Source organism: Cetorhinus maximus, chromosome 15 (genome assembly GCF_964194155.1).
Source record: "Cetorhinus maximus chromosome 15, sCetMax3.hap1.1, whole genome shotgun sequence".
Lineage (NCBI taxonomy): Eukaryota > Metazoa > Chordata > Chondrichthyes > Lamniformes > Cetorhinidae > Cetorhinus > Cetorhinus maximus.
The window spans coordinates 100594671-100611150 of NC_135893.1; the positions used below are offsets into that span (position 1 = coordinate 100594671).

At 41.2% G+C, this 16480-nt stretch overlaps 1 protein-coding gene across 2 annotated transcripts; it reads right to left on the reverse strand.

The window, feature by feature from the left end:
* Positions 1–386: 386 nt before the first annotated feature.
* LOC144691049 (small ubiquitin-related modifier 3-like) lies at positions 387–16029 on the reverse strand. Of its 2 annotated transcripts, XM_078559068.1 has the most exons (5): positions 15872–16029; positions 10656–10799; positions 10098–10173; positions 3172–3243; positions 387–2001 (listed from the first exon to the last, which is right to left on the reverse strand). In XM_078559068.1, the coding sequence occupies exons 1-4, from the start codon at positions 15893–15895 to the stop codon at positions 3191–3193; spliced, it is 297 nt and encodes a 98-aa protein (XP_078415194.1). In that variant the 5' UTR covers positions 15896–16029; the 3' UTR covers positions 387–2001; positions 3172–3190. The 2 variants fall into 2 exon arrangements, with proteins under 2 accessions (XP_078415194.1, XP_078415193.1); XM_078559067.1 differs by lacking the exon at positions 10098–10173.
* Between the last annotated feature and the right edge of the window lie 451 nt (positions 16030–16480).

Sequence of the window (16480 nt, forward strand, 5' to 3'; positions counted from 1 at the left end):
CAATCTTTCCCCCATGGGAATGATTTTGGGGTTCAGTTATGTAGTACGTTTTGCAGCAAAGTAAATTTGCACATGTTTAAAGAAAAATAGGCACAGGCTTACAGGCATTGAAGATGCGTTAGAGACGAGCAGGTTTATTTCAAACCCAATACAAGTATCTATTGTCTGATCTCAATTTCATTAGCCAGGAACATTAAGCAAATCTTTATTAAAACTCAGAACCTACAATCGCTATTTCCCAAGTTTCTTTATGTGTGCGCTATGTCTAGTTCTGTAGGTGCCAGACCATTGAGAATGGATTGTGCTGTCGTTTTCATCTCTGGCCTGAGCTCAAACTGCTTATGGAAGTGGGCGGCACCGCTGTGCTCAAAAGAGAATATCCAAGGCAGACTTGAAACTTTTAATACCGGGTTTCCCCACGTGAAGTTTTATTACATTAAGACATGGTTGCATACATTAACAATTACACATTGCTCAAAAGCATAATCTGAACTAGTATCGGACTTCCTTGTTTTATTACACAACTTCTGTACCAAAAAGACTTTACAAACTATCCTTACCTATATTAGAAGGGTCTCATATCAATTATTAGTAGACAATGTAGCAATCGAGGTCAAATTTGTTCAGTATCTAGTTCCTTTTCTGTTGAAATGTGTATTATAGTACTTAGATTTAAGCCTCTGCAGCGCCCCCCAACCCTGGTTCTCATGCAGATTATGGATGCTACATGTTTGACTCCCAATCTGTATTGTTTTAGTTCAGGATTGTCCAAAATACAGCCTGTGAGTCACGTGCAATTGTTCATCCTTGGAATTTTGCCTCTCAAAGGCCAAGCAACTGCATTTTTCATGTACAATTCCTATTTGCTGATGTGTACTGATAAAGTTTGAAGGTTGGGGGTTCAGAAAAAGCTATTTTTCACCATATTACCTTACTGGTAGACAAGTTCGAAATCAGAAAATCAAAATCAGCTAGTATCAATGTTGTTATGACAGATTCACAACAGCACTGATTTAAACTCTGCTCCTAAGCTGCCATGGCTTTTACTCATGAATACAGAATGCTCAGCATGGGCAGTATAATTTGCCTCAGTACCATCCACTGCCTGAAGGTCCCTGCCATATTATGTGCGCAAGGACAGGATCAGAAAGAGAGTGTTGCCCACGCACAAAATTGGCCAACACCAGACACCATTTGCAGTATGGTACTAGGGGCTGACCAGTGCCCAATGCAATTGTACTGGCAAGGGTTCATTGCAATATAAAATCAGCAGTCTACTTTACATACATACGAACAAGGAGGAGTAGGCTGTTCAGCCCCTCCAGCCTGTTCTGCCATTTAAATAAGATCATGGCTGATCTGATAGTAAACCAAAATCTGCATCCCACCTAATCCCGATAACCTATCATCCCCTTGCTTACCAAGGATCTTTCCACCTCTGCCTTAAAAATATTCAAAGATTCTGCTCCCACCACCTTTTCAGGAAGAGAGTTTCAAAGACTCACAACCCTGAGTGAAAAAATTTCACCTCATCTCTGTTCTAAATGGGCGACCCCTTATTTTTAAACAGTGACACCTAGTTCTAGGTTCTCCCACAAGAGGAAACATCCTCTCCACATCCACCCTGTCAAGACCCCTTTCAGTAACATAACCTATAACACACATAAACCAAACACTGTACATACAAGATCAACTTTATTGGGATTAATCCAAAATACAAAGAAAATTCCCTGTATCCAGAAAGTAAAACAATGCAAAAAAAAAAAGAAGCAATTTATTGCAGGGATGTCACACAGCTCTTTATCCCTCCCTCTAACATTTTTATAACAGCGATCGCCCCAAATGTTGCAGATTGTTCAAAATAGAGTAAAATACAGCGTGTTGCAAGAACATGTACATTGTGTGGAACGTTATTTACATTAAATTACTGTCATGAGGTTAGCAGGTTCCTCCCGTCTGCTGCTGGAATACATCAATGGTGTCTTCGTCTTCCATTTCCAACTGCAAAACGGTTGGGATGGGGCAGGAGGTGGTTTAGAAAATAAAAGGATTAGTTTCCTATCCAAAAGAGCTTAATAAAAAAATTATACATCAACATTCAAGTGACTAAACGTTGCAGGTGCTAGAAATACAAACCCCCTCCCCAGCTCCAAATCTTGGAAACATAGCTCAGATAGCAAACAAATTAAACTTTCGAGAGTGGATCCTTTGTTAAAAAAATATTGAACAGCATTTCGAAAGGAACAGAACAGGGGAAGGAGGGGTGAAGGGGAAACACGATGGAGCAAATAGGACATGTAAGGTGATCAAGTGGAGAATAGTAGATTGTTAAATAGTGGAAGGAATATTAGCAAGAAATATAGTCATATAAATCAAGGAAATTGAAAGATACAACACAGAAGATGTGGGGTTCAAAAAGATAGAAAGGCAAGCATGAAAAACTGGCACACAGCAAGCTCCAGCAGTTCAAGAACCCAATCAAAATAAAATAAACAGGTTAACAGCAAGGGTACAGGCCACATCAGTGAGGGCCCCCATACCAACCAAAAATTCACTGCTTGTAATGCTGCCATCTTTACATACAGGAGATAAATGCAATTAGGTGATCACCTTCTTCTGTAAGTGCATTCCCATGCTCCCTGTCCCTTATCACTTCAATTCCCTGTCCCATTCTGACCTGTTTTCTTTCAATTTCCAAGAAAATGATGGTCCATGTCAGCTCCAAGAATAGAATATTTATTTCTACCATGCATCTCACTAAACACCGACCTCATTAACGACTTAAATCTCAATTGCGGCTGTCACATTTCTTTGGCAGAATGCACTGGCAATCTAGAATGGGTGTGCCAGCTTTTACAGGAAATGAATATATTCAAGGCTGAGATTCTTGAACTATAGGAGAGTCAAGAGTTATGGAGAACAGGCAAGAAAGGGGAGCTGTGGCCAAGATCATGACCAGTTATCAGCTTGCTAAATGGCGAAGCAGGCTTGAGGGTCCATATTCCCTACTTCTGCAGGTGGGTGGTAATCGAGAGGGGAAACTAAATTTAAACTTTTAAATTCTTGTTTTCAGTGAAACATCGAAAGTTTATTGCCGAATATTAGAATTAAATCCAATGGATCCTCATCACCTGGCACACTGCTATCTTCAATCTGCGAAAAGTTACTCACCATAGCCGGTGTATCAGTTTCATTTATTGGCTGCCCATCGAAACGAAACCGGATCTGTCTGATCTGCAAGCCCTGCAGGCAGAAAAATATATTCAGCATTCAGAATATGAGAAATTACTGGCATTTGCTAATCCATAATTTCTGTGGTCGTAAATTGGTGCAACGGTTATCGTCCTTTCAGTGCTGTAACCTGGGTCTGATCCATCTCAGACTAATGGTGTGAAACTTACCCCTCTATGCTAGCAGTTAAGGTCTTGGGTGATAGGAGTCTAGATAGCTTATAAACTTTAACTTTACTATTATGCCTTATTTTAAAGCAATATTCAACATTTACTTACCTAAAACTAATATTGCTAAAATTCAAATAAGGCCCCATCTTAGCTGCCCTTCTGCACATTTCAACTTTTCAAAAACAATACCATTGGTTTCCTCCAGGTACTTTTCCTTGTGCTCAATACAAACCAGTTCCCATTGGTAAGCCTATGCAACTATGAACTAAGGCCAGACTTTGTGTGCAAAGTAATGCAGAATAGCGTGGCGGTGGACAAACCCATTTATTGTCTTGATTTATATAATTTCCAAGATGCACCAGATGATTAATAGCTTGTGCAGAAACTTTTCTATTGCGCTAGGTCAAAACAATCACTAACTGGGACATTACGTGTCAAGATTCTTACATTCATAAAAACCATTAAACTATTGATGGACTTTTCATAGGCAAGACTGAGAGAAGCACATTATTCAATAGATATTAGGCTTCATTTCATACACAGAACCTACCATTTTGTCACTTGCGATTTTGATAAATCATTTGTGTTACAGCTATCCCCTGTAAATTATTATTGTGCATTAAAAGGAAAAAGGCGCTACCAAAGTTGTAGTGAACGAGGTGGTGATTGAGACACAGGGTGACTAAAATTGATAAAAGGAGGTACTAGAAAGGCAAACTGTACTTAAAACACCAAGACCAGATCAGATGCACCTGAGGATACTGAAGGAATTAAGGATGGAAATTATGGAGGCACTGGCCATAATCTTTCAACCCTCATTAGATACAGGGGTGGTGCCATAGGACTGGAGAATTGCAAATGCTACACTCTTGCACAAAAAAAGTGCAAGGATAAATCTAGCAACTACAGTAAATCCTTGTTTAACGTTGCCCTGTTTAATATTGTTTTGCTTTAACGTCGGTAAGTTAATGGGGTCTGCAATCTCATTGAGCGTCACGAGATTAGTCTTAAGGTCGTTTCCCACGATTCGATTGGCGCCATTTTGGAATGGCCTCTCGCGGGTTGCAGCCTCTTCCCTCTCCCTGACCCGCCCACTCTGTGACTCTCTCTCTTGCCACTTCCCTCCCCTGGACTTGCATTCCCGTTCAAGATCTAGATCTGATCTGAAGCCAGGGCTCTGAAGTTGTGGAAGTGCAAGTCCCGATGGTGCAGAAGTGCTGAGCTGGGGCTGCTACAACCATGTTTTTTTTAAAAATGACTGTCTTGCAGTTTGACTGACCCACCTGCAGTGAGGGTTTAGGAGAGGGAAGTGACAAGTAGGAGCGTTTCAAAACACATGGATTGCAGCAGCCCCAGCTCGGCACTACTGCATCTTCAGGACTTGCACTTCTACAACATCGGAGCTCTGGCTTTGGATCAGATCTGGATCTTGAACAAGAATGCATGTGCAGGAAAGGTAAACAGTGAGAGGGTGAGTCAGGGAGCGAGAGGTTTGATGAGAAGGCAGCTCAGGAAGGGGGAGGGGGTGGAAAAAGAAGCCACAATTCTGAGGTGAGGGACAGGGAGAAAGAGGCCACAACTGCAGTGGTTTAAGAAGGCAGCTCACCACCACCTTCTCAAGCACAATTAGGGATGGGTAATAAATGCTGGCCTAGCCAGCAACACCCACATCCTGTGAACAACTAAAAAAAAACTCAAAAGGTCAGGGGGGTGGGGGAGGTGAAAGAAGACGTCACAACTCAAAGTTTTGCGGGGTTGTAAGAGAAGATGCCATAAATCAGACAGTTGGGGAGGGGGAGGATCTGCAGTGACCGTGGGATCAGGGAGCGGGAGGTTTGGGAAGCAGGATCCGCAGCAAGCAGGAGGTACTCCAATTAGAAAGTTACATTTTTCTTTTATATTTTTAAACTTATTTTAAAAGTGATTTCATTTACTAATGTGACTTTCAGGAATGCAACTACAACTTTAAGTGAGGACTTACTATACAGTCCAGTCAGCTTAACCTCAATGATGGGAAAGCTTTTAGAAACGATAATCCAGGACAAAATATAACAGTCACTTGGACAAATGTGGACTAATTAAGGAATTTAAAGGCAAATTGTGTGAACTAGTTTCAATGAGTTTTTAGATGAGGTAACACAGGAGGTTGATGAGGGTAATGCAGTTGATGTGGTGTACATGGACTTCCAGAGGGTGTTTGATAAAGTGCCACATGCTTGTCAGCAAAGTTGAAGTTCATGGAATAAAAAGGACAGTGGCAGCAGATATGAAGTCTTTTTTAAGTGACAGGAAACAGTAGTGGTGAACAGTTGCTTCTCAAGGCTACAGGAAGGTATAAAGAACACAGCTTTTCTTACTATATATATTAACAACCAAGACTTGGGCGAGCTGGCCACGATCTCAAAATTTGCCGATGACAAAACTTTGAAGCACTGTGAACTGTGAAGAGAATAGTGATAGACAACAAGAGGTCATAGACAGGCTGATGGAATGATCGGACATGTGGCAAATGAAACTTAATGCAGAGAAGTGAAGTAATACATTTTGGTTGGAAGAATGCAGAGAGGCAATAAAAATAAAGGATGCAGGAGCAGAAGGACCTGGGGGTACATGTGCACAAATCGTTGAAGGTGACAGGGCAGGTTGAGAAAGCTTTTAACAAGACATATGGGACCCTAGGCATGGGGTACAAAAATAAGGAAGCTATGATGACCCTTTGTAAGACGTTGCTTTGGCCTGAACAGAAGTATTGTGTCTTTTTTTGGGCACCAAACTTTGGAAAGGATGTGAAGCCTTTGGAGAGGGTGCAAAAAAGATTTACCCGAATGGTTCTGTGGATGAGACACTTCAGTTATGTAGCTCGATTAGTGAAACTGGGGCTGTTTTTAGCAAGGCTACAGGGAAAAGATGCAGAGTAGGATTAGCTGAGTTGCTCTTACAAAAAGCCGATGTGGTACAGGCCAAACGTATGCCTCCTTGTGCTGCAACCATTCTACAATTGCCCATGAGTGGTTTCTAGCAAATGAATACAGTCACCTTCCAATTCCAGTAACTTCCTGTTCAAATCTCTTCCAACTATCAAACAAAACAACTCCAACAAGTAACAAACCACATTCTCCTGCTTCAGCCCTAGTCTGCAACATTTGAAGCAGTTCATGACACCCTATTCTCAAATCTCCTCTCTTTCTCTCATGGACCCCACTTCCCTGGTTCCATTCTGACCTATCAAAATGCAGGTAGAATAGCTGCAGAAAAATCATTTGATTATTCTGTCTCTGTCACCTCCGGAGTCACCCAAGGGTCTATCCTTGGCACCTCCTTTTCAACATGTTCATTTGTCTTTCCTATGGGCAGTGCTTTACACTTACCCCCATTCAATTCCATCTGCCATTACTTTGCCCACAATTCAGCAATTTGAGTTGCCTTCTGTGAATTCACTGCTCTTCCTAGATGGATACCATCTGCCAATTTACACTGGTGTTTCTGAATGTAAGGCACGGATGTGAATCAGAAGTAACACCTATCCCTGAAGGACTCCACTCAATAATGCATCCCCACACACTTTGACTTCCTCTAACAAGTACCATTGGTTTTCTAACAGTCAGCTAATTTCTTATCCATTTCCAAGACTTTCCTGAATCTACAGTTTTGCAATTAGAATACAATCCACATGTCGAAAATACCAAGACTTCCTACAGAAGTCTTCACTGCTTTACACAAGCCACTTAGGTTACCTACTCAGAAAAGTCAAGGTTGGTCAGGCACAATCTTCCATTTCTAAACCCATATTGAGTACTTACTAAATTATTACTCAGATCAATATTAAAGTTTATTTCTGAAACTTGATTCAACCCTTTAAAGGTGCACACATTTTTTCCAATGCTTGCTATTCATCTTTATCATAAACAAAACTCTTATTACTCCTTTAAGTCACTCCACTAATTGCTGCATTTATGATGCACTTTACTGTGTCCAATTTCTAACACTTTGCAAAGTTCATGCTAAATTTAATTCAACTCCTGAACAGTCACTTGAATAATCCAAACCCAGATGCATCCCCAGTTTTACCTCTCTCCAATTTTTCAAAATCCAAGCGCTACAATTCATGTAAATGATATATATGTAACCACTCACCCCTATGGAACTCCATTCAAATAGCTTTCCCAGTTCAAAGTATTTATCACTAATCTGTACCCAACCAAATTGCTACACCAACCTTAATTCTCTAGGATATGTGATATACTGTTTTAAAAAAAGGAAATTATTTCTTATCCTTGTTACAAAGTATCTTCTGGAATATTTTGTATTTGCAGCCTTCACTCTTCCAATTTTCTCTTACTATTCCATTTTCCTCCAGGTACTCTTGGTATTACAATGCTAGAAAAATTCATTACTGTTGGCTTCTTATAACTATGTTCATCTTCAGAGCCAGTTAGCACCTCAAGCTATATATGGAATGACATGTACACCTCCTAATGTTCATCCTTTTCTCTCTCTCTATGATTCACCCTAATTTCAATTTTCTTTCATCCACTGCATTGATGTTTAGTTCACTAGTTTAAGCGTGTATTCATCCGTGTTCAATATTATTTTAAAAGCATTTAACTTCTCTTTAACTGCAACTGTTTCATTAGTTTATATTTTGTCCACTCCTTTGTAACTTGTCCTTTACAAGTTATACGAACAAGGAGCAGGAGTAGGCCATTTGGCCTCTCGAGCCTGACCTGACAGTAACCTCAAATCTGCATCCCGCCTACCCCGATAACCTATCACCCCTTGCATACCAAGAATCTATCCACTTCTGTTGTATTTTTGTCTGTAACTGCCATCACTGGTTTATATCTCAAAATTGAATGAGCCAATTATGATCACTAATTCCCATCTACCCAAATTATAAATGCTCTTATGAATCAGATCAAGATGTCTTTTGCCTAGACTCCATGTGTGATCAGGAAAGCAACCACAAACTCAAAATCAGTTAGTCAGTGCAGTATCACAGTTTATGTTGGGTTGATTGAAGCCACCCAGGATTCTCTCACCATGGTTATCATTACCCTTCTTATTTAATTACAACTCCTTTACTGAACCCCGATATCCTGTAATAGATCCCTGATCCAATGCATACTCTACAGTGCAATTTTAGATCCTGGGGTATCAATCCAGCTCTCTATGCTTCCAAGATATCAACATTTCTACCTTTCTAGCCTCCCATATCGTATATCTTACATCCACATTTGGAGTCAACTAAGCTTTAGTAATATTTGCAACATTCCAACTCAAGGACCCATTTTGAATGCTTCAAGCATTCAGGCACAGGTGTTAGCTTCGTCTAACTAGTAATTTCCGCCTTTGGTTAGAAGGTTTTGGCTTCAAAACTGCTGCAGGACTTGAAAATATAATTTAAGCCAATACAGAAGCTGTGCTACATCAGAGGTCCTGTTCTTCAGATGCGATATGAACCAATTTAACAAATACTTGTTCAGTGGGCATTAAAGATCCTGTAACATTTAACTCTGCTGTTTGTGGGACCTTGTCCACCGAATTTAAACAATTCATTTTATTAATCACTTTGGGAGATTTCTGCATGGTGCAAGAAGATACTACACAAAAAAAACTAAATACCGTATTTAAATTTTACAGCAAATTTATCTTGTTTTTCTTCTTCAGCACAAGAGCACCCAAAATTTAGTACAGTGCACTCCTAAAGTGAGCTTACGGTTAAGTTACATTGTAGGGCACTTTTATACCTAATTTACTTTAAAAAGGATCAGCTTTGAAAGCAAAAGCACCAGAAAGAACCCAGTAAGCCAGTGCCAGAGGAACCAAGATTTCTTTTGGAGGAGCCCTTTGGTCTGGTGCACTGAACATTGAACTGAGTCATGATATGGACAGACAGTTTGGGTCACCTTCTGGCTCCAGACAGACGAATGTCTCAGCCTACACATACAGACCAGCAAAGCATTTTCTTCACTGCAGACCTGCACTCTTCAGAAAGAACCCACTCTTCAAGAGCACAAAAAGAGAGTATTTATTGAAACACACTCGGGTTTCAACAGGTAAATGATCCATTTAGTACGGTCCAAAGCCTATCAAGAACATTATGGACCCAAAAGTTCAATTACTGATGCATACGTTTATCAGATCTCAGCTAGGACCATGCCTTTTCATAGTTCAGCAAAATAGTCACTTTTATTTTACTACTTGAGAAACTAGCTAAGCTTGATAACTACTGTATAAATATTTTGTTACTGCTATTTACTTTAGCGTCATTTAAGTTTGGCAGTTAAAAACCAAGTCATAGTGTTATTCTGCCACCAAAAATTTACTTAGATATTCAGGCAAGTGAAAACATTCTGGAACATAGAGAGTTAGGACATACCAACAAAATATTCAAGCCAAAACACATCTGGAATAAAGTAACCCAAAAAACATAAATGGTTTCCATAGCAGCCAAAATCAGCTTTAAAACAATCTTGCATTTTAAAGTTAATCTTTATAATATTTTAATGGAAAACTGATTTACATTGGAGTCCAAAATGAAATCAGACAGATGATCCTCTCCACTTCCAAATAAAGCCCACTATTTACATTGAACACTTATGCTGTCAACTTCTTGCAGGCCACTAGCAAACGCAATGAATAGAAAGACCATCTTAAATCACTTCTTTTAACAATATGGTTCAAATGAACTCACACCTTGGACCATTGTCATTGCTAACTCTGTAGCTGATGAGCAGAGTGGTGGCGAGCATCCACTCTCAGGGGAGTAGGGCTGAAAGAAAGAGCAAACACAATATCACTTTGGCCTTAAATTAAAACAGAAAGTGCAGGAAGTATTCAGCATCTGAGTGGAGAAAGAAATGAATAGTTCAGGGTTTGAATTTTTTTCATGTTTGAATTGTTCGCCAGTTTTGAAGAAAGGTCATTGGCCAGAAACTGTTAACTGTTTCTCTCTTAAGAAAGGGAGAGATGCTGTTTGACATGCTGATTATTTCCAGCATTTTTCTCTTTGTGTCAGATTTCCAGCGCCCGCAGTGTTCTACTTATACCACTTTGGTCTCTGTCTGTTTTAAAACAGCTGATACAAAAGTCAAAGAGTAGCTTCACAGTCACCCAAAGGAACAAGGTGACACAGCATAGGAGACTGAACGTATTTCTGTACAATACTGGCTATCAGTACTAGCTGCACTACTGGAACAACTGTTCCAAAGATTTACTGACTACTTTCACTTATTTCAACATATTAGCACTAACCTGTCGCTCACAGTATGCTTTCATCAGTTTGCTCAGCGGTGTTTGCTTCTTTATCTTGAATTGTACGACTGAACCATCTTGTCCAGCCACCTTCAGGTTAATATGATCATTCCTGTGGTCATTCCCTTCACTTTTAACGTTTTCCTAAAACCAGGATAAAGAACACCGATTAAAGTAAATATCCAGAACTACAAAAGACAAGCCACACTCAACAAGCTGCTCAAATACTAGGACTGTATCAATACATGGAAAAAGCTTTCAAAAAAGAAACATGGAACTACACACTGGTCTTTGGACAAGTTCTGGTCCGAATTTTAGTTATTCGCGCTGCTTTAAATATCTTCTTCCAACTGCCAGGTAGCTACTATCCAACTTCAGCAAATCTGAAAACTAAAATAAAATTGGATCCTGCACCATGCCAGTTCTATACTGGTTTCCTCACTCACAATTCAAGTGTTTGGTTTTAATTTAATCAGGATTTAATTTAATTTAAAGGAACTCAGACATGGTACATTAGCTCTGGTGTATTTTTCCTGATGCAAACTTCTACCTTTCACAATATCCAGGCCTCACCAGAAAGAGCAAATTTAATTTCCCATGTGATTAAGTAGGCAATTGGTCCATTTTCATATGTAGTTGCTTCTGATTAAGAAAACACCATACACTATATCCCAACACCTTTCAAGATTCTAAAGGCTTCAACTGCTTGTACCCACACAGAACAACTTGCATTTAGGCAGCACCTTTACTGCAGTAAACATCCCAAGGTGCTTCACAGGAGCATGGATCAAACAAAATTTGACACAGAGCCATATAAGGGGATATTGGAGCAGGTGACCAAAATCTTGGTCAAAGAGGTAGGTTTTAAGGAACCTCTTAAAGCAGGAAAGCAAGGTAAGCAAAGCAGAGAGAATTAAGGAGGGAATTCCAGTTTAAGACAGGCAGTTGCCAATGGCAGAATGATTAAAATTGGAAACACTCGAGACACAAATTGAAGTAGGGCAGACATGCCAGAAGGTCGTATGGCTGGAAGAGGTCACGAAGATAGTGAGAGTTAGGTCATGAGGGGGTTGGGGCTCTGAAAACGGGTAGGAATTTTAAAAATTGACAAATTGCTTAACTGGGAGCCAATGTAGGTCAGCGAGCACAAGGGCAATGGATGAATACGGTGATACCCATTAAGGTATGGACTGCTGGGTTGTGGTTTAGCTTGATTTTATATAGGAAGGAAAATGAGAGGTTGGCCAGGGGTGCATTGAATTAGTCATAACTAAAGGTAACACGAACGAGGGTTTCAGCAGATGGACTGAGGCAGGAGTGGCGTTGGGCAATGTTACACAGATGGAAACTGGCAGTCTTAAGTAGTTGGAATATCATCCTGGAGTCAAATACAATTGCAAACAGTCTGGTTCAGCTTCAGACAGTTACCAGGATAAGGAATGGTGTGTCGGGTAAACATTCTGACAATTAGGGACAGTGGAGGGAGGGGTGGAGAGCTGTTGGTGAGATAGAACCGAATGTCAGTGTACAGACAGGACTCGATGTTGTGTTGCTGCACTTGTGCACAGAGATAAACAAAGATGTACACCTGTCAATATCCTTTCTTCCCTTCTGAAGGTCCACACATGATGCACCGAAGTGTCAATAATGAACAAAAGTCTAGACCTGCAGAATCTGAAAAATACTGCAGATGCCTGGCCTGCTGAGTATTTCCAGAATTTTTTGCTTTTGTTTCATTTCTCATTACTAGTCTTCTGTTGCTTTTCATTGTTCGTTTCAGGTATATATCTTATATGTCACCAAGCCTAATTCCTTTCACAAAAGCTCAAACCTCATCTTGGCAGCATTGCCTGTTTGTGCCCCTACCTTACCCTATACTTATTTTCATAATATTTGGGGTCAATTGCTCCAGTGCCCTATACTCCACTGCCTGCTTCTGGTCCCAAATCCCACTTGACCATTATCTGCTGCTGCTTTGGGTGTGTTGGCCACAGAAACTCACATCTGCATTCCACCAACATTTTTATGAGTGAAACAGCGATGTAATACTAACTAAATAATGTTTTTTTGTTATGTTGACTGAGGGATAGATGTTGGTCAGTACACCGGGGTTAACTCCTCTACTCTTCTGCAAAGTAGTGCCATGGGATCTTTTACATCCATCCAAGCAGGCAGATAGGACCTTGGGTGAAAGTCTCAACTGAAGCATAGCACCTCTAATAGTGCAGTGCTCCCTCCAACTGCTGACATACATGGGCTTGGTTCTATGTTCAATAATCAAATTTAAAATTATTTCCAACATGTTCAAAGCTTGTCCCATGCTATCTCTACAACCTCCTCAGGCTCCACATCTTCAAACTGATTTATTGTACATTCCTTACCTATTCCCCCACTCTCAACACTAGTGCTGGCAGAGCCTTCAGCTACTTCAGACCTACTCTCCTCAAACCTCTCCCATCACCCTTCAATGCTATCTGTGACCAAGCTTTTGGTTATGTCTCCTCCTCTGCTCAGTGCCTTGGATGGTTATTCCTGCAATGTAGGCACTATATAAATGCAGGTTCTGTCTTTGACAGGGTTTAGAATATTACCCAAATTAACAGCTCCCATTTTGCCAACAATTATGTCAAGTACATATGAAAGGCAATCCGAGCTGTTTTTGCTGCCAGGCAGCTTTAATTTGGAATCCCAACAGAAGTCGGTGCCTTTTCCTCCACTTGCCTGCATAGGAACAAAACCTGACACCATTACTCATGCAAGTGAAAACATTTCCCATTCCCAATGGAACACAAATTGGTCACATTTTTGCTTTCTTGGGGAAAACTAATACAAGGGCCTATTTTCAATAGAACTTTGAAGGACGACACTGAGGCCCAGTGCCACTGAAAAAAAAAGCATAGGTGCCCCTTTAAGGGCAGCGCTAAGATAACATACAGTCTAACCAAACTCTGTTTTAATAAAGCAACAAGAAAACAGAAATACCATAACCAATTAAATAGCAATATTATTAGTGTATAGTTGACAGTATCCTGTAGAAGGAAATATTAGGCTTGTGGGTTATTTTATAGAACAAAGCTTTGAATCTAGTCCAAATCAAATGGCATCTGAAAGAATGACCATTCGGTCCATCACAAAAAAATAGAAACCACCAAGAACGAAGGATGATTGAGGGAAACTGAAAATTCACATTTGGAGTACATAGTGTTCAAAGATAATGGTTTATGCTCCAACAACCGTGTTGATGAAGATAATGAAGAACAACACCTCACTATAAGATTGCTGAGCTTCAGTCAGCTTCAGTAACAGATCAGTCACTAGGACTACACTTTTGGTAGCAGTTCATGATACAACTCATATCCAGCATGAACTATGCTGAAGTCTTATGCTGAGGCAAAAAAAGGAATCTAGATTGCTGTATTTATTGAATTACTCCCTCCACCCAACATTACTCATTGCTGGCTTGTATAACGGACAAGCAGGACTTAAATGTTGGAACAAGCAGCAGTGTAGTTTTGGATGGTTTGGAGATAGAAGGTGTTGGGAATGAGCCCAGAGGTAATGAAAATTTGAATGGGTGTAAGACAGGGGTACACCAGGCAATGTTGCAAAGATAAGATGATGAATTTGGTGGAAGTTCCAGACTTGGTAATAGAACAATTGTTTGAAAAGCAAGTCATTTAGAAAAAACAGAAAATTGCTGGAAATACTCAGTAGGTCTAAGGGCATCTGTGGCACGAACAGCAGCTATGTTTTAGATCGATTACCCGAAAAAGGTTGTTGACCTGAAACATTAATTGGTTTTCTCTTCACAGATGCTGCCTGACCTGCTGAGCTTTTCCAGCATTTTGTTTTTATATCAGATTTTCAGCATCCACAATCTTTTGATTTGGTATAAGAAATCTAGGATTACTCGTTCTTACAATTTGTCACACGCAAGTTCACCAAAAGCATTTTCTGAAAATAATTTCAAATACCAGCTAACTACAGTTTCAGACTAATTCAGTACCTTAGCATACAAACTAAAAAATTCTCTCCACTAGACTGCAGGAAATGAAATGTAATGTTGATTGTGAAGAATGTGAAAATATTACATATGCAGAATGAGTATGTGACATCAGAGTCACAAAGATACACTCACGGACAATCATTTTAAGATAATAGTAAGGGCATTTTATGCAGATGGAAAGACTCCCATTCAAGAGCTCTTACATTATCTTCTGCATGACAAAACTGGTCTTAAAAAAAATCTCATGCATGCACCACTCCCCCCACCACCCCCACAAAGAACAAAAAAGCTGGGCTGTCTAAATACAACAATTCAATATAGGAACAATTTATAATCCATATTTTACACAATAAAGCATGTTTATTTTTCCAAATGGTCTGTCCTGGAGCCTGGCTTCATAACCAAGTTGTGAGACTTCCCAGGCATGTGAAAGACTTGAATATTAGTCTTCGACTAGGAACGAATAAATTGCAAGTCCTCTTGGGCACTAAAATGTTTATGGATTGAGCAACCTCTGCCTTTAATCGTAACTCTGGGTTGAATTAAAAACCGTTCCAGTTGTGCTCAGGAGTGAACAGCCGCATCCAAGCAGCTATAACAGTTTTCTGAATTGATGTCTGTGGATCGAAGTAAAATTCAATTGTCCTCATCCAAACACGGGAATAAAGCAAAGGAAAAAAAAAAGAATTCCGAAAGGGATTAGTCAAACGGATGGTGCCGGATTTTCGCTGCAATTATGCTGATTTCGCTGCAATCACTGCGTTTATTAGTGCCCAGAGGGCACGAGCAGGCGGAAGTGGCTGCAAGCCTGAGCCCGGGGATTCAGCCGCGCTGCTCGGGCCTGCACCAACCCCCAGGATTTTTAGTGCCGCCCTGGGTTTCCTCGGCGTTACAGACCGGGGCTTTCAACACTAGGGAGAGGAGGAGGAGAAAGAGGGGGCGGGGAGTAAACAGGGGCCGCGGGATGCGCCTAACACCCCGCTTCCCGTGTAGGCCTCGGATTAACGGAGCGGCGCTGAGGCGGCCTAGAGCAGCCTCTGGCTGGGACCCGCGGCCACTCCGACCTCCCCCCCCACTCTCTCTCTCTCTCTCTCTAACTCCCCCTCAGGCCACACCAGTTGGCCCAGGCCCTTCAGTCGCGGCCGACCATCACCTAACATTCCTCCCCCACCTCCACCGCGGACCTTGCCCGCCAGCTCAAGCCGCTCACCCCCTTGGCTTTATCCTCGGCCATTTCACGGCTGCGCTCTGAACTCCGGGCTTTTCAATGGCGGCCTCGCCTTTTCGCTTCCGCTCCTTGTCTCCGTCTCGCGGCCTCCCCTCGTGTCCCCGCGCGCGCTCCCAGCCGCGCTCGCCCATTGGTCGACAGCCCCGTCACGTGCGTGACAGCCCCACAAAGGATCACGTGGTCCGTGTCGCACAATTCTGCCCCCCCGCCCCCCCCCCTCTCTCTCGCTCAATCTCGCGCTCCCCGGCGCCCCCCCTACCCTGTCGTCCTGCCACCCCAGTGTCACGTGCTTCCAGGGTTACCAACCCTCCAGGGTTGGCCCAGGAATTGAAGATCGATTCCCCAGGACACTGCCCTCAAAGAAAAATCACAGGGATATTAAAAAAGATCTTTTTTTTTCATTTTTGTCATGAAATTAACATTTTTTTCATAATATTTTTCTGGTTTATTGTGAAGTAGGTTTATGGGGGTGAGCATAGTTGGGTCCGTGTGTGATTTAATTACATTTGGAGTCAAGCAGACTGCAAGTTTAAATCATCAAAAGAAGCTAGGTGCTTGACATGCTAATGAGTAAACATGGAAGCTGGCTTA

What these genes read in the sequence shown, in the direction of transcription:
- LOC144691049 (XM_078559067.1), bottom strand. Translation starts at nt 15,895, where the DNA reads ATGGCCGAGGATAAAGCCAAGGGG. An exon ending in CCGAGGATAAAGCCAAGGGG is followed by an intron (nt 10,800 to 15,871) that starts GTGAGCGGCTTG and finishes TCCTGGTTTTAG; the next exon opens with GAAAACGTTAAAAGTGAAGG. An exon ending in AAGCATACTGTGAGCGACAG is followed by an intron (nt 3,244 to 10,655) that starts GTTAGTGCTAAT and finishes TTCTGCCTGCAG; the next exon opens with GGCTTGCAGATCAGACAGAT.